General features: G+C 31.2%; 2 protein-coding genes across 2 annotated transcripts; one reads left to right on the top strand and one right to left on the bottom strand.

Annotated features, from left to right (window-relative positions):
- Positions 1–11022: 11022 nt before the first annotated feature.
- Positions 11023–11651, top strand: LOC148197165 (uncharacterized). The gene has a single exon (XM_088092549.1). The coding sequence runs from the start codon at positions 11233–11235 to the stop codon at positions 11449–11451; it is 219 nt and encodes a 72-aa protein (XP_087948675.1). The 5' UTR covers positions 11023–11232; the 3' UTR covers positions 11452–11651.
- Positions 11652–13533: 1882 nt separating this feature from the next.
- LOC124825104 (extra-large guanine nucleotide-binding protein 1-like) lies at positions 13534–17873 on the bottom strand. The gene is made up of 8 exons (XM_088093052.1): positions 16483–17873; positions 16212–16349; positions 16030–16134; positions 15778–15951; positions 15469–15643; positions 14996–15237; positions 14542–14705; positions 13534–14361 (listed from the first exon to the last, which is right to left on the bottom strand). The coding sequence occupies exons 1-8, from the start codon at positions 17371–17373 to the stop codon at positions 13743–13745; spliced, it is 2508 nt and encodes an 835-aa protein (XP_087949178.1). The 5' UTR covers positions 17374–17873; the 3' UTR covers positions 13534–13742.
- Between the last annotated feature and the right edge of the window lie 894 nt (positions 17874–18767).

An 18767-nucleotide genomic window follows, 5' to 3' on the forward strand; every position in this document is an offset into this window, starting at 1 on the left:
AGAGGTTTGTTAGGGGGATATATATAGCGAGAGGTGGAGGGAGATTGGGGTGATGGGTGGCCGACACGTGTGACGGAAAGCCAAAACGGGAGGATTTATGTGTGGGAGAAAATTAGTACGAGTTTTGGTGGGTAAGGAGTGTTGGTTTTGCATACGAATGAGAAGGCGATCTGTGAATTGTGTGTGATTGTTATGTTTGACTTTTGAATATCCATACCGGGAAGAGAAGGGAAGGGATCGTCTAATGTTGACCCTTTTGGCTTGTCAAAAAGGAGCTTTTTAGCTTACGTCACCATGACGTTTAGGCATCTTTTCCTTTCCACATGCCGTGTCCCTTCTGCTGGACACTTTCAATATTATTTCCTTATTACCATAACACATTCATGGCGTCTGTCAGTTACATAGCACAATATATTAGAAGGTTGAATTCAACACGTTCAGTTGGTGAATTTAACTTCCTTGTTCCCACTGTCACAACTGCAAACACGCCCCAACCGCCCATCACCCAACATTCTTAATTACCCAAAACCATGCATACACCAAAATAATTTGTTCAACCATATGTACGCCATTTAGGGTAACATTTAGATTGTAATCCAAAACTACCCAAAATGTTCGCAGATGTTTAACTGTTCAGAGCCAAATGTCTGCGCTGCGCCTTTCTCAAACACTGTATATCTGTCTCCGTCTCTCGTATTACCATCAAACTTCAAACCCAACATCTATAATACGTGAACCAAAACCAAAAGTCTACGACCACTGATTTTCCTGAGTTTAACCAAAAGTCTACCCTGATCGATCTAATACGTGACCCAACATCTTCCTCGTTTGTCTTTCCCAAATGTGAACCAGAATCTATTCTGAATTCCCAGTAATGGATTATTGCTATATAAGTAAAGTAGGTCGCGTCTATTTCATTGCTACCCAACATTTTAGGCCATTTTTAAATTAATCTAAGTCTACGACTTTTTCCATCTCCAATTATGTTTCACTTATTTTAAAATACTTTTCATTTTGAAAATATTATATTTTCTTTTCTTATAATACCTATATTTTTTTGTAATAAAATTACTCCTGTCAAAAATGTATTTTATTATTTAACTTGCATATGTAATATATAATTTTTTAAATATTTATTATCCTACAAATGAATAGCCTATAAAGAAATTATTACATCAAGGAATCTTGTTATAGACTAATTCTACATTTTTCCGAGGACGATTTAAATTTAGCTCATAAGCATGACGAATAACGTATGCTTACGTCTGTGTCTACATATCAGGTGCGAAAACTGTATTATTTTATTATTATTATTATTAAATTTTAAAATAATTTATTTTATTATCTGCATATTTTAGATACAAAAGTTATGATGAATTTAATGTTAGCATGTGTATGTTTCAAATATGTTTATATTTTTTATCAAAACTTTAAAATGAGTAAACATTTGAATTCTATAAGAGTGTGAACGGTTTTATAATATAAATCTGTTAACTCATTTGGATATTTTTCCCTCATCCTTTATACAAGCGTGATAATAAAAAATGTCAAAATTTATGAATCTCTGTTTGAATAAATTCTGTTGTTATATCATATTAAATATTTTTAAGTTAACTTTCTGGATAATATATAGAGTCGTAACTTGCTTATACATTAAATGGCAATTCTTCTTTATGAAAAATTGCAACTGCAAATATTATTAGATTAAATTTGAGTAATAGTAAAAAGAAATGTATTCTTTTTTAAGTGATTGTGATTATTAATTAATAAAATGTTAACAACTAACATGCATATATAATAAATCATATGATTTATATTTATAGTTCTTATATTTATCATAATAAAAAAAATGCTTCGCTTCCATAATTTTATACTATATATTATAACATACGCAAAACTTCTATAGTTTGTGGTATAGAACAATACGAAATATGTAATATGATTTAAAAAGATTGATTATACCTTTTATTTACAGGAAACCTATGGAGAAAAGAAAAGAAAAGAAAAAGTAAAATTTAATTTTCTTAAGAAAAAAAACCAGGAGGTTTTTTGAGGGACTTATAAGAAACTTATACCCCATATGAGTTAACAATAAATGAAAACCTCTCCATTTCTTTCAGTTTCTTAAAAATTAAATATTCTTATAACGTAAAAACTGAAAAGATATATAAGTTTACCCTTAAAAAATTTTGGAGTTAAAAGATTGTCTATTTAGATTAAATTTAAATTAATACACAAATATTTTCATTGAAATTATTTATCTATACTCTCTTCCACTTATCCAAACAATTAGTTTTTTCTTTTCTTATTTTAATACATTCAAAATGAATGTATATATATTCTCTATTTATGTTTTTCTTTTACAAAATATTATATTTATCTTTATTTTTGTATTTTTATCTTTTCTATTTCATTTTTAATCTAGGAAAAATAAATATACTTGTTTTACTACATGGAAACGTACGAAAAATTTTGGTTCTCATCACATAATAAAACATGGAAGCTCACACTTTCTTAGTTGCAAATGATATGCAAATGTCATCTAAAAGACATCATTGAGGTTTGAACACGTAGTTAAGATAGGCGAATTTAAAAATTATGGGGAGTTCATCTATTTTTATACACGTGTGAAACAGATAATAATATAATAAAGGAGATTCTATAGATGTCATCCGAAATCTACCGAATCTAATCATAAGTCGTGTTTTGATTTGGATATTATTATTTATATAAGCCTTTAAAGTTTATATAAATCGATTTTGCATAAATTTTCTTTGTATATCATAGTTTTCTGAAAATGTAAGCAAACCTTTTTACCTACATTTTGACTTCATTGCAATGGCGTTAAGAAGTGGGAGCCAATCATTTAAATTTTATAAATTTACTCTATCCTAGTCATGCAAGTAGGTTAAGAATAAGAAGTTATTTCCAATTGTATTAATTGTTTTGTGATAAAGATTAAGTTATACAAGCCACCCTTAAAGTCATGACAAGTTTGAGTAGTAGAAAAAGAAACTAGTGTTTCAATATTTGTTATACTTCCTTTATCTAATAAGAAGTATTGAATTTTTAATAATTATAGTATAAAAGCTATGATTAGGAGTTCGAGAAGAAAAGAAAATCATATAATTCCAACGTATTAATAAAATTTAAACTTTATATTTTTTTCAAAGTTTTGATTTAATTTAGTTCCTCAATTTAGAAGGCGTGAATTTAATTTTTTAATACAATTTTTTTCGTTAAGCTTATTTAAAATTGGGTTAAAATGATTAAATTCATTCGTTTTTAAAATAAGAAACTAAATTAGTTTAAAATTTAAATAAATTAATTTTAATTTTTATTAAAAGTTAAAGACAAAAATATATTTAATCCAAAAATTTATAATAAAGATGACATTATTATTATTTAATATAAACTTCATATTTATATTTCACCAATAAGACATCGTATCATAAGGTGGATAATAGAATAGAAAGGGTTTGCACATGTGTCAGTGAAATTGATGAGTCTTGGAATGAACGTTGCGTATGTATGGTTGAGTTCATTGAATTGCACCACGCTGGATCTATTCAAGTGCGCATGGTGGTGGTGATGTTAGAGTTAAACACCCGCGTGATTCGTATTCTCATTTTATGTGACAAAAATATGTTAATTATCAATCTACATATACGTGTCAGTTCCTAAAAAACAAAACACGTACGTGTAAGCCGTGAGGCTAACCAAGTCAAAATCACAGACCTAAAAATGTTACCAGGAATTTGTCTGGGACACTTGGCGAAACCTGCAGGCTTCATGTTTGATTAAATGCAAACTTTCTTCATTGCATTGCATGTCTGCTAACTCGCTCGTGGTTGCACCAAATCATGGAATATAAAAAAGTGAAACTCTCAAATCAGAATATGTTCAAGCAAATTCTTTTTTCCTTCTGTGTCTGCTGATCATCAAACACGTTATAATAAAGCAAAAACACGATTCTCACAAACATACTTGAGTGGCAATCTAACTAAGTTTTGAAGAAAAAGATGTTGTTGTGGGACTATAATGTACTGGTTGTTTAGCAAAAACTTAACAAGCTTAATTATATTGTAATTAATTAATCTGGGACAAGTGTCCCATTGAGGTAGCTGTCCCGTTGCATCATAATTAATAATTAAGTTTCGGGAGATTTTTACACCACTTAATGCAATGAATGACTCTTTCATTTACGTTTTTTTTATTGCATAAGTATTCTATTTATGTCTACTTATTAAAAGAAAGTGAATCTCCAAATCAAAAGTAGAAAAGTGAATGGAAGAATTAAAAAGCCCTAAAAAAATGAGGTATATAGACTTGCCGTCGCTACAAAAGAAAAGAAAATATCTTCAAGTCTCTTACACTTTTCTTAAAGCCTCTTACACTTTTCCTAAAGTCTCTTACACTTTATTTAGCATAGTATACTAGAAAACTGAAAGGGTTGGAGATGAAAGTATAAAAGATGACAAATTCAATCCTTTGTCTTTGGAACAGAATTTAGTACAAAAGAATGAATACTGTGGTTTCATATAATTATTCTTTTTTTCTTAATTGGAGAAAGAATGGGAGAATTATGATATATATGGATACATATTTGATCATTTTTTTTTCTTTTTCTACTTAAACAAAACATATACTGGAAATGTTAACAAAATAAACGCTAATGAGCCTCTAAAGCGCATTTTTGATGAGTTAAAAATAAGTCAAAAAGTAGGTAAGGCTAAGAATGTTAGCAATTTATTCTGGTTAGGTAAAAAGAAATATTCCGTAGGTATTAAAATTTCTAATATTCACACACACACACACATAAAATATTAAAAATGACTTAATTATATGGTTAGCCTTATATGTTTCTAGTTTTACCCAAATGTGTTTCTTTTAACATGATTTTAATCTCTCAAATTACCGTTTTGAAATTATTAAACAAAATAATCCAAGTGTTTAAAAACTAAATATATTTTTCAAAATTTTATTACTATTTTTTTTAAATTTTAGGGACCAAAAGTCGATTCATCCGAAAATTTAAGGACCAGAACATAATTATGCTAAAAAAAAAATAAAAGCAAATATTTCTATAAAGTGAACATTTTCTTAAATTTTTAACACTTTAATAGAAGAACTAATGTAAGCAAAATTTATTTTTAATCAGTTTTAGTTTTTTTTTTCTCTACCGGATTTTGTTGTAATACTAAATACAAGATCTTTTGGAACTAATAAATGGAGGTATTTGAAAATTCTTAGATTGGTTTAATATTTTTAAAGTTGCTTTTAAAGATACATGGTATAATTTTTAAGTAATAATATTTTTCCTCATTAAGGTTTAAAATCAGTTTTAAGCATTACTCTTAACATTCTTTCAAACCGATTAACTATCTTTGGTTGTTTCACTCAAGGTTTTACGCAGTCTAAAAGAGCTAAAATATTCTTTGTGCAGTATCAGTAAGAAATTTACTTCAAAAAGAAGAAAACTTTTAGAGGCACTCATCCTGCATTCATTTATTTTTTACCAATGATATCATAATTCATCCTCGTTGTATTTTCATTTTCATTATTTTCCAGTGTGTGTAGATATGACCGATTAGCTGATGATTTGCGTAGCAAGAACGTCAAAGCCTTTGAATCATTGCAATTTTCCCTTTTTCTGTATATTTTCATGATTGAAAAATAATGTTATGCTGGCAACGTGGCGCTGGTCTGTTATAGTTTTGAATCATATAATTAGAATCATTCTTCGTCTTGTGCTGTCCCACAGATCAGCCACAACCAATTTAGACACTGTTTTAAAGCTTTTTCAGAATACATTCTAATGGCCAGCTCCATTGTAACTATGATTCCAATCTGATATTTCTATGGTTTTTGTTTTACTGTATACATAAATGGATGTTCATTTTCTAGATTTTGCTGTTTAAAACACCGACAATGACTATAGTAAGTAACTGATACAAATAAAACAAAGCAAATTTGACAGTCCAAAATATATATATTTCAATAGCATCTAATTTAAAACTTTTTACTGAAACAGTGTCCATAAAGAATCCCCACTTTTGTCCCTCTGGGTATATATTTCAAGCCGTTCTGATTCATAGGTTCATGATGACATAAAGCCCAAACTTTACTGTTTGTGAATAGTGATAAAAATAGTATTATTAGGACATGTTTTGACCATATGTATAGCTGCTAAATGAAATGTCAATATGATCAATTATCAGTAGCACTCGACATTTCACATGTGGACAAACTTTTAAAGTATGACCAATTATGATATTTTCATTACATTATTTCAATTTCTTTGGAATTTTGTTGATGTAATAAGAAATGGAGGCATTACAGAAATATCAGAAGAGTGGTAGCAGTTCTAGAACCTGCATTGTAGTTGTAGCAGTTCTAGTGCTTTACACATGGCGCGCTATTGGAGAATTATTGGACCATGTTGTCGTTAGGATGCAAATGTGAAGAGTGTGTCCAAGTAATCTAATCATAACTTCACCAAAAAGTTAATAAATGATAACAATGTAGCTAGCCACCAACCGCTGTTAGTGCTCTACAGATGGCTATATTTTGATCACTGCTCCACACCTATCTAGTTTTGGCCCATTCACTAACCCCAAAAACCACTGTCTCTCAAGAACACATGCATGCAGTCAAAAGCTCCTCTTTTTTGACTCAAACAAAATATCTTCCATGTTCATCAATCATGGAACCAGGATTTCTGCATCATCATGTTGCTTCATACCTATCCCTGTTATCTTTAATATATATAATCAAGGATAATATACCAATGCAGAATCTTTCGTTAAACATTTTAAGTTTAACTCTTTAGGTTTCTTCTGCAGAAACTCTTCAACATGTTACTGTGTTAAGTGTATTCAGAAAAATACTGCCTCTATGTGATAAACCTTTAGATGACCCAAAAACTGTATTGGATGATATTGTAAAATTTAATGTTATTTATTTCGATCTTTAGAAGTTAGGATAATGACACTGATATCATTATCATCAATAGCAATATAATTTATAAACTTTATTATATAACGTATAATTTTGAACACTTTATGGCTTTTAATCGAGTGTTTTATATTCTTTTATACTGATAGCTACAAGCATTATCATCCATTCTAACTTTTTTCGCCATTCTGTAAGTGGATTGATTTCTGGTCCTACAGGTTTAGAAGTGATTGGTGTAGGCAATATTAATGAAAGAACTGTAGTGTACGTGTCAGCTGGTTGTAGTATACATAGTTGATCAGAACAATCACGACAAGAGATGAATGATAAAGCAATAATTGCAAGTTCTAGAGCTCTCACTTCTTCAGATTCATATTGCACTCAATTAATCTAACTTTTTTGGACAACTGCAAATATTTTAGTGCAATTTTTTTAACAAATGGTAAACTTTTTCTTTTAACACAAAATTAATCAAATTTCTTACATTTAGATATTTATGGAGTTGAGCAATTATTTATTTTTGTATTATTGATTTAACACTAGTAAATAATTTTTCAAAAAATTAAGGAGATCATTTTTACAGAAACAAAAATATATTTTATTCTTTTTTTTTAATGAATAGGTCATACTCAAAATGTTTCATTTTAAAACAAAAGAAAACGTTGTGCAATTGTAAGGAACCTACACTTCTCTAAACTTTTTCTTATTCCAAAAATATATTAGGTTAAAATTTTTTAATTTTTATCATTTAATTTTATTTACCTTTTATAAAACTCTAATTATGCTGTCTCCATTCCGTCACTTTTTTTTTTCTCTAATTACACACTATACTTTAATTTTTTTTTTAAATATGGCCAAGTGCGTTTACATAGATTATATGGAGACTAGTTCCACAATGCATTAATGCGTAAATATATTATAAAATCCAATTTCTATAATATACAAAAAGTAATTAAATTACAAAAGTTGGCTTTTGTAATGATCTAGTATAAAGAGGAGATCTAGTAGTAATTCTTCATCGTGAGTACATTACAAGTTGGCTTTTCTTCCTTATTACTAACTGCATTCACATACTAAGAGAAAAAGATTAAATTAGTAGTGGTAATGTAAGTTTTGATGCATTTTATCTAACCTACGAAATTGGACAGGTAAAAGATGGTTTTTTAAATAAAAATAATTAAACATTATTTTTTAAATATTATATTATTTATAAAACAATAATTTATAACTTAAATCATTAACCTTAATATATAAAGATGATAATTACTTGAATTTACTCAATTATTAATTAATCAATTAAAATTTTAAAAAACATTTATAGTATTAAATATATTTTTGATATATATATATATATAGCAAGACATGTCAAAATTTTTTGACTCGTTTTACTGCGGTAGATGAATTCATGTTGTTTATTTTGGCTTAATAAGATGGTTCTTATTTTTAGTGACTTTTTTTAAATAACTTTCTTACTTTTTTTGGTTTTAATTGAATTTTTATTTTTTTTTAAATTGAAGCAATTATGTTTTTATTGTTAGTTTTGTACTAACATCATTAAAGATTGTATCACTTGTTACTTTGTGGTTTTTTTTTAAAATATTTTTTTAATTTAAAAAATAAATTAAAAAATTGTCATGTGTCAAATTGACATTGTGTCACGTAGCAATGACCGTGTGAATCGAACAGAAACTAATCGAATAGAGTCGAGCCGAACAGAACAAAACTCTGAACTGAATTGAATCTAACCGAACCAAACAGAACCGAATCGATCCGAGTCGAGCATAATCGAATCGAACTGAACTGAATCGAACGACAATGAGCCGAGCTTAGCTAAATCGAGCTGAGCCAAACCAAACTGAACCGAACCGAGTTGAGCATAATCGAACAAGCCGAGCCCAGCCGAACAAGCCGAGCCGAGCAGAACAAAATCGAATCGAACGGAACCAACCAAACCGTACCGAGCCGAGTCGAACCAAACCGATTTGCTATAAACTATACTAACTCGTTAAAAAGAAAAAGAAAACTATTTGCTAGAAATTATAAAACAAAAATTGTTAAAAAAACTACGTTAACTAAAATAAATATATTGTAAACTAAACTATGCTAGGCTTGAGAGGGAAATAAGTATGAGCTATGTATAATCTCACGCTTTATATAAGCAAAGCACTAGAGAATAATTTCAGTTTTAATATACTTCATATCTGATCAATCTAGTTTTTCTTTTTCTCACTAACTTAATATTGCAAGTTGATTTTGGTATTGGGACGATGATAAAAGACAATATACAAGAATTTTGATGGCAGTCACAACTCTAAAATTATGCTAAGAGACTTTGGATAAGTTGAAAAAGATACTAGTTCAAACATTTAAATAAGCTAAAGAAAAGTGTTAAAGGATTAAGAAATGCCATAAGATGCTTGAGACCTTAAGAGTCTTATTTGAGACCAAAAAAAAAATAAAATAGAAGCCTATGTGAAAAAAGTCACAAAAAATTATTAAACCTTTTTTTACATACCAACGACATGTGGACGAAAACGAATTAGGTTTGTTTGCTTTACTACTCCTAAATTAACGTCACATTGTTGCCATTGTTATAGTCATTTATGTAATTCAAATTTAATTATTTCAATAAATCAAATAACCAAATATAAATTTTAAAATATTACATTAAAATAGTGCTAGATTGGTTAAGAGAGAGAGTTCATTCTCAAAAACTAATTCCAAAACAAAATGTGTTCTAGAAAACTAATTCTATAAAACTTATTCTTAATTATATATGTTACGAAAAACTCTTTTTAGAATATTTCTAGATCAATTAATCGAGAAGCCACTTTTAAAAATTATGGAGCTACAAGAAGAAAAAGCCTATAAGTCTTGTGATAAGTCCAATAATGGCTCAATAAGAAAGCCCAGTGAGAAATTTTGTTGGACCTTTCTTGGAAAAGTTGAGTCCTCCCCAAAAACTCTTTTATCTTTTATAATAATTTGTTTTCGTATATTAAGCTCTTTTATCTTTAACCATCGGATAAATATATTTCCATTATTTAATAAAAATAAAAATGGGAAACCATATAATCTCTTAATTTAAAAACAATTTCACAATCTCTCAAACTTAAAAACAATTTTACAGTCTCTCAAATAAAAAATTAACCACAGCATACGTTAAACAATTAAAAATGTGGAAATATGTAATTATTTTCATTCATACATTATCCTTTAAAAAAACACTGTTTTTTACAAAGTATTTATATTTTATAATTATATTATCTTAGCGTAATTGACAAGCGGACACATAAATATCAAAGTACTAGTATTTATGCTAACTATACAATAATGCAAATTAAATTTCTTATAACCCAATTAAAAAATAAGTTCATTTTTTAGCAACATTTATCACAGTCAATGAATAATAAATTTTAATAAAGTGAGATTAATACAGTGAAAACCTATTTTTATTTTATAATAACTATAGACAAGTATTGTACAGTGAGGTTGCTTTCGTTCATAGTATAATTGAATTATAAGTCATAAAAAGTGATGAGTAGTCGGCAAACGTCATTCATGATGGAGCCCGCCAATGTCATGCATGTATCATATAAGTCATACATATCATCATTAATATTTGGTTTATTATTCAAATAATAATTATTCTGAATTATATACAGATTGATAGCTTTCCAATTCCTATGAAAAACAAAGAGAATACTTTTAATAATAAAAAAATGATGATTGAAAAGTAAACCAGGTTCGAAACATATCTTAACTAATTTATGCTTTAAATATTTTTTAAAAAATTAATACAATAAAAAGGTATTAACAAGTAGTTTTCTTAATAAATGTAGATAGTTATTTTCATATTGAAATTTATAATATTTTGGGTTTGATAAGAAAAAGGAAAAGCAATAATTGAATGCTCAAACTCATCTTATCCTTGAATTCAAAACATGGTACTATCATAATCATGTACTTCCATAAATTCATGGAGCCAGTGGGCCAAAACCAGAGAAAAATATTAATATAGCCAATAGATTTCTCCCACCGAATATCAGAAAGTTTTGAAGTATATCCAATTGAATTGACTGAGTCCTGTGTGCCACTACTGAATCCAAGGTGCTCCAAAAGCTTCTACCTTTTCACATACCCTTTCTACTTTCTTCCTATATAAACCACACTCTCTTCACCATCCATCTTCATGCAAAAACACAAAGCAAAAGCTCAAAGCAAAATCAACAAAACAGAGTCTTTTACCTCACTGGTTTGCAGTTGCTGAAGAAAATGTCTGCTGTTGTAGAGGTGTGGGTTGGGGAGCTTGCAAAGCTGAGAGAAAAAGTACTTTCACGCAAGCCTTTCTTGTCCAAAGCCAAAGAAGGATCAGAAAGGGAACAGGAAGAAAAGGAAGCACAGAAGAAGAACACTGCAGTTACCAGAGACAACAGTGGAACCATGTCAGAGGCAACCATGTGTTTGCTTATGGATCGATTTGTGCCTTGGTGATATGTTTTTCATTAAGGATGTTCTTGCTGATTTTAAGGAATGAGCAATAGCAGAATCAATATGTTTTGTATATTCCATTTCTAGTTGTCTATCTCAGTTCTTAGCCTGCGAGTTATGTAATGGAAGTGTAATGAACTATTGTACATAAGTTCTGATATAATCAAACATGGTATTTGGTATACCAGTTTTTTTGAGTTTAATTTCATGTTTGATTATATACTTCAGTTCTTCTGTTTTAGTTTTGTTGACTCGATATATGTAAATATGCAATTATAATCTCTTTAGATGTGTCGGTGGATTTCATCTTGTAGAAAAGTTAAAATCAGTGCATTATTGGTGCTTATGCAACGTAATTAGTACAGTTAAAATCAATAAAACCTTGATTTTATGATACTTTACAGGAAAAGGTAAACAGAAATGACTTTCTCTTTCTCATAAAGGGGTGCCTTTTGGTGAGATTGTTGGTTAAATTGTCTGTTCTTGCTTTTATGAACAAAAAATATCCGAATCTTCTGCTAATTTTCATTTTTTTATTCGCATAAAAGTTTGGAGCACCTTTCTTTCCAGGATATTTTTCAAGCCTAAAAAATATCAGGGTCAGTACGTGACAAAAAGGTTATACTCACCTCAACCCAGTTCATTGATTTTTGTCACAAAGCTTTAGTTCTGATTTTTGTCACAAAGCTTTAGTTCTGATTTTTGTCACAAACCTCCATTCAACAATGTGCACTATAAAGGGTGATATTTAACAATTTGTATCATAATATCAAAAGGTGATAGCGAAATATATTTCAGCATAGTAAAAGCAAGATTTTTTGGGTCAGCAATGAAAAATATTCTGAAAAGTGTGAAAAAGAATTCTTTTTATACTTATAAATGAGCTCAATCTTGTAATTGTTTATGTTGTTCTTCAGTGAAAAGTTGTAATAGGAATAGATTGTTAGATAAAATATTATACAAGAAAGGGTGTATTATTTAGATTCTGTCAGTCAATTTTCGCTGAATGCAAACCAAAATTCGTAGAGCTAGCAGAAGAAATTCGGATAACACACCATCACCTGTACGCTAAGTGAATAACACCAGTTAAAGAAGCATCAATTTGAAATTTCGTAGAGCGCACGCATACTTGTGCGCTGAGCAAATTAATTAAATCAGAATTGATTTTTAAGTTCGAGACAGACAGAAAGAAAAAAATGCTCGAACAAAGAAAGAAACGAAAATATTTATGAAACTTTCAGGAGACTACTTCAAGGCATCAAGACATCATTGTTGCAAGGGATTGCTTCAAATGTGTACGTTCTAGATGACTAGAGTAGTTAAATTTTTTTTTCATTGGAATTGATGTAATGAACTCACTCTTATGTAATTTTCCTGTTCAATATATAGTTGTTCGTTCATATGTTCTTTCTTGAATTTACTATCATTGTATAGAAATATAATATTATTTGAATGTTTTTAATTACTGGAAAGTAACTTTGAACATGGACATAGATAGAGCACCTAAGTGATTTGGGATCTAAGAATAAACTCAATAACTTGGTCATTCTTAGCATCGGACTTAATGCAAATTGTATGTTAAATTGATTAAGGGATTAACAGTTTGATATATTAATTTAGAACTAGTTGATAAGGGATTAGGACTAGTATGCCTTGATGTGAATGTTTGAATGAAATAATGATATATTGTACAGAGTTTTATCTTCATATGATTCATGAACCTAATTCCAACAAAGTTTCTTTTAAATATAATTCCTTACATACCAACTGTTTGATAAAATACCAAAAATAGTTTCTTGTATTGTTTTATACATTTTGATGTCTAATTGAGCTATAAAAGGAAGAATTGTCATGTGTTGCACAAGTCCTTTGGGAGAAGGATATTTTTACTTATTCACTGTATTACTTGAAACGATTTGGTATATTTGTCAAAAAGTTAACATGTAACTAATGTTTGGCAAACTTAAATATTGAGTGACTTTGATTTTACAAAATCAATTTTAGTTAAAATTATATTTAAAGTGAAGTGAATTGTGTTTGAATGGTTTTATCTTAGACTTTGTAATAATTTATACAGAATAAATCTCACATAAAAGTATATGGATTTTGTTTATTTCTAATCAAACATGAATGAATGTAATTTTGATTTATTATATCATACATGAAATTGTCATTCTAAAGTCACATTTACAGAGCATATCTGGAAGAGACTACTTATTATATGGTGGTGACAACAATGTTAATCCAGTACTATTGACTGGTTCCAAAATGTGAGGAAAAAACTAGAGAATTTTCTAGGGTTGATTATAGTTATTATATTTTTCTTCAGAGCTGGCCTCAAAAGTTGTGGATGTTATCTCAGACTTCTCATTTCTCAAAGAGGGGTCCCATTTTTGCCACACCATAACCTCTCTGGCATATCTAAGAGCTTCATCAACAGTAGAAGGTTCCAATCCAGAAACCAGTGAAACAAACAGCTTTCGACCAGTTAGAGAATTGAACCAGCTCTTGAACTTCATACCAATGTATTGAAAAGCACGTTGAGCCAGTGGAGGATGGTTGCTACGTTTGCTAATACTGGCGGTTTTATGATTGTGGCTAATAACTGGATCGAAGTCCAAAAACCATTCACATTGTGTTAGAGGAACCTGTTCAATCTTTTCCTCAAACAGATCAAACTTGGTCAATATGAGAAGAAATTTCTTGTTGCTGAAGACTCTATGAGTGATGATATTTTGAAAGAGATGTCTGGCTGCTAAAATTTTGTTGGTAACAGCTCCTTTACTGTCTACCGTGTACTCATCATAGTCAGTTAAGGCCACTGAGAACAAGACTACATCAGTGTCTTCAAACATGTCTAACCACTTGCACTTTTCTCCAAGGCTTTTTGGATGTACTCTGATGAGCTGATACCTACAAGCACAAACAAAGATTCAACGCAGTGCCGTAAGTTGTTTTATCCATTACAAGGTTTATGCTTTGAGTGGCATAATCAGCTAGCTTAGTTTTGGTTTGGAATTGAAAAATGAAGTGCATAATAACTACAGAACTGAAGATTGTTATCTGTGTAAACTTGATGAAATGAAAGGTGACCTGAGTAAAGGATCATGTCGATAAACAGGGTCCAATGAGTCCTCATGAGCTGACACAGGAAATGAAAATTCCATGGAAGAAAGGCCATTGGTTAAGGTTATCCCTTCAGCATACAAGATGTCCATGTCCAAGGGTTCATAATCTATCCTGGAAATTTCAACAGACTGCATCCGAAGAAATATTCAGATATCTGTGAGATTGAGATAATCTTGTGTTACATAATCCTGTATCAAACTTAAACTAACTCAAGAAGTTCAAGAGGGATTAGAAAGAGGAGAAAAGACAAGATAAATACTTTCTATTCTGTAATAGAGCATTATTAACCTTGTGAACTGTGTAACAACTCTAGTATAGAGAATGGCAGCAGAGTAGAAAAAAAAACAGAACTTTATGAAAGTAGAAATGAATTATGATGCGATGACGATGAATCTGTGGGGGCTAAACATTTTCTTACCCGCTCAAGAAAATATCTAGCAGTTTGTGGCAGATTTTTTATTTCATTTCTCCTGTTGTACGTGGCCTGAATGGCTGCATCCCTCCACAGTTCCTCCACCAGTGGGGCATATTCACGAGCAGCTGCTGGAAATATTTCATCCAAGTTTCCAGACATCATGTATTGGAGTAGCCAATCGGAGAAAGCTCTTAGTCTTGGACTAATGGAATAGGTTGTCGTGTCAATAATTTCTCCAGTAGTCCCTGTTGTAAACTAAACATCAATAACTTTTCTCCTTAACATTCTGTTTAGCAAATGAGGAAATTAGCATTAATCTTGTTGTCAAAGACTGCATGGATGAGGCCATTTTGCTTTATGATGTTCAAAAAAGAATGCAAAAGGAAAAGGTTTGCAATGAAATGTGGATAAACACTTCATTCAGACAGCGCAGACCTCCCAGTTATCTTTTTATATATTCAAAGAAAAGCAATTACCAGAAGAAGTTGATTCACCAACATGTTGTTCGTTACTTTTTTTATACAAACTCTCTTCAAAAATTTCTCGCGCCTCTAGTATGATACCGAGGTACCTATACAAGTTTCTTTGAATTACCAGCTTAGTGTTGTGAAGCTCGGTTTCAGAGAAAGGAACATCATACAGAAGCCTGGCCTGCAATATAAATGGTTCAGTCTAAGTGTCACAAAACTCAAGCCTTCAACATAAAAATTACAGACAGTTATTCAGATGTCAGAGAGATACCAAACAATGTCATGACAAAATAATTCCCTCCAGCAGCATATTACCTGTTTATATATCGTACATGTTCCAGAATTGACAGAACCGACAAGTAAATATTTGTAAAGTATTTTCTGTTCAATGTTGTGTTTGCTAATTCCACTTTCTCCTTCGCCAGAAGGAGTTAAGGAACTACAAGGAACTGGCAGGGATAGAATTAGAGAAGCAAACTTCACTGTAGGCTGTCAAAAACATGCACATATACCAGAGTCATTTACAAGAGATTTATAGCTTAAGAAAAGCTAAACAACATCAGTTACCTTCTCCCATATATGCCCCTTCACATTCTTCTGTCCCACTTCCATGTATGATCCATCATGGCTCACCCAAAAGTCAGTTGTTCCATCACATGGCACTCTTGCCCACTGCAATCAAACAAAGTGACACTTGAGTTTAACAGTTTCAAAATGTATACTATGAAAGTGCACAGATCAACAACCACCTTCAGTATCCATAGCTCTTCTTTGGTAATCTCTCGACCATTTATAGTTACTTCTGTCTTTCCATTGCTTGCATTTCTCTGCAAGTGGCCCCCAACTTCCAACTGTGGGCTAATAATTTGACATGGTCGTTGACCTTCCTGCAGGATCAAGCAGTACACCATATTTGAGCTTTGCTTGTGAAAAGCATAAAGGGTAAGTTCAAGTTCATTAAGCTTCACTCAGATTGAACTAACAAAAAAGAGTATCAATAAGGTTGGAGTTGATGATCACCTTTCCCCAAAAGCCAGATGCTTTATCATACCAATAGAAACCCGGTTGCAATCCTTTTGGGGGGTTTGAACAGGTCAAAAGCAGCGTGAGCTGATCCCAGTCAAGAGGTTCTCCATTCACAATAACATCTTCTGCTGGTATTTGATTTGTTTCACAAAACATCTCATCCTTCATGATTTGTTTCATTTCTCCCTTAGACAACAAGTACTTGAGCATCCGAGAAGGTTTTCCAAGCCTCCCTCGCTTGTTCTCATCAATTCTGTGACCAATGCAAGTGACACATTTTCTGCCTTCAGGCATGGACCCCATTACTCTAAGCACACAGTTGCGACAAAACTTTGCACTGCAAACAATGCAAACCTCCCTCTCAGTTAGACGACTCCCTTTAAGACATCGATAGCACGAACCCTTCTTCCCAACTCTCTCGGCATGCGGCCTCACACGTTTACTATTGTTGCTACTACTTTCTCCACCTGCAGGTTCAACAATCTCTTCATCCTCCACTATCTCATTTGTCTCAGGATTACGAAAAGTCACCACGGAGGGCCGTTTAACATGTTTTGGGTTTAAAGGGTCGTCGTCATCATCATCATCATGATCCTCCTGTTCGCGAGACAGTGGATCAGAAGAAACAGAAGCAGTTTTTGAAGCCAATTCTGCATTGGTTTTTCTAAAGGGTTGGATAACTGGGAGGGACAAGTTGTGAGGAGGAGAATGAGCAACAGGCGCAAACGGGACGTGGTCAAGGTTGAAAGGAAGAACTTCTGGGACGGAGTAGCCAAGAGGAGGGCCTTTGTATTCCTCAGCAAAAGAGTACTCATAGCTGAAATCACCACCAGCATCATGAACTGAAGGCACACCGGGACGTAGATTTTTCAGAAGCGAAGCCATGTACGGTAATATATCATTCCAGAGTAAAACTTTCAAAAACCAACTGAAACAAACCTTTTCACTCCGATCAAATCAACACAACTTGATGCTGCTTATGCTGTTCCTCCACCGCCACTCATTTTCTGAGACGTAATATCTGAATTAGGAAACAGCTAAGTGAGTGGCAATCGGTAGAGAGTATATGAAGAAGACTTGCGAGGGAAAGAGTGGCACATGTTTTGGTTTATCGAACAACGTATTCAAAACGTTGGAATGGAAATTGCTGAGTAAAGAAATGGACAACAACGACGGCGTGGAACTTTTCAAACTACACCAACAGCTATGGTTCGTGTGTTTAATCCTTAAGTATCTGTTGTCATGTCACCTTTGAATAATTGAAAATCATTTTTATGTATATTAATAACTTCCTTTGAATGAAAATGTAATTTGCTAAAAGAAAGGAACAAGTCAATGGAAATTGACACATGCCCAGTTATATATTTTAAAAGCATAGTCAACAACACCTCCAAAAAATATATATATATCTATGACTGGCTAGTATGATTAAATATACTTAATTATAACGCGTTCTGGTTTTCCATTTCTCTAGAAGGACCGAGTTTTACAGAATTCAGGTAGAACATTCCTCTCAGAATAGATAATAATAAACTTTCTCTTTTGTCTATTTTTTTGACTAAAGTTTAAAAGGTTATCCGAATTTTTTTAATATATCCTTATCTAAACTTGGTTTAATAGAAAGTGGTAAACTTGGTATGAGGTTATACCCATGATTAGCATAGTCTCCACATGCCTTTACAAGATGAGTGTATATATTTTATTTACTCGAGGTTATTGGTAGCGAGTAGTAACAAAATTTGATTGATGATTCATCATCAAACATATACTTCAAAACGATTTGGTGTCAAATTAAGAGAAGAAAAGAAAAACCAAACAGGTGATTTTATTAGAAATATGAAGGAGCAGTGTATATATATATATATATATATATATATATATATATATATATATATATATATATATATATATATATATATATATATATATATATATATATATATATATATATATATATATATATATATATATATATATATGTACACACACACATAACACACATGATTCTAACTTTGAAAGGAAGAAATAAAGTGAGTTAAGCATTTATTGCTTTCTTCAAGGGCTAAAACATTGAACAAGCATGGAAAGTGAAGCCTCCGAAAAGAGCAACCTTGGCTTGTTAACTTGCATGGGTTTGGCAGCAAGTTCAGCCAACCCAGATGAGTTCTGATCCATTTTCTGGAGGAATTGAGCAGATTCGTGTTGAATGGAAGCAGCATCTTTTTCCCTTAGCTTGGACTGTTCGCTTGTCCATATATCCACCAGTGCAGACATGACTT

This window comes from Vigna umbellata, chromosome 6 (assembly GCF_029865625.1).
Source record: "Vigna umbellata cultivar VRB3 chromosome 6, Vumbellata_1.0, whole genome shotgun sequence".
In the NCBI taxonomy this organism is placed as follows: Eukaryota; Viridiplantae; Streptophyta; class Magnoliopsida; order Fabales; family Fabaceae; genus Vigna; species Vigna umbellata.

Coding starts and splice junctions, on each gene's coding strand:
- LOC124825104 (XM_088093052.1), bottom strand. CDS start 17,373: ATGGCTTCGCTTCTGAAAAATCTACGTCCCGGTGTGCCTTCAGTTCAT. Junction 15,644..15,777: donor CATGTACGATATATAAACAG/GTAATATGCTGC, acceptor TTTATATTGCAG/GCCAGGCTTCTGTATGATGT. Junction 15,238..15,468: donor TGGTGAATCAACTTCTTCTG/GTAATTGCTTTT, acceptor AGTTTACAACAG/GGACTACTGGAGAAATTATT.
- LOC148197165 (XM_088092549.1), top strand. CDS start 11,233: ATGTCTGCTGTTGTAGAGGTGTGGGTTGGGGAGCTTGCAAAGCTGAGA.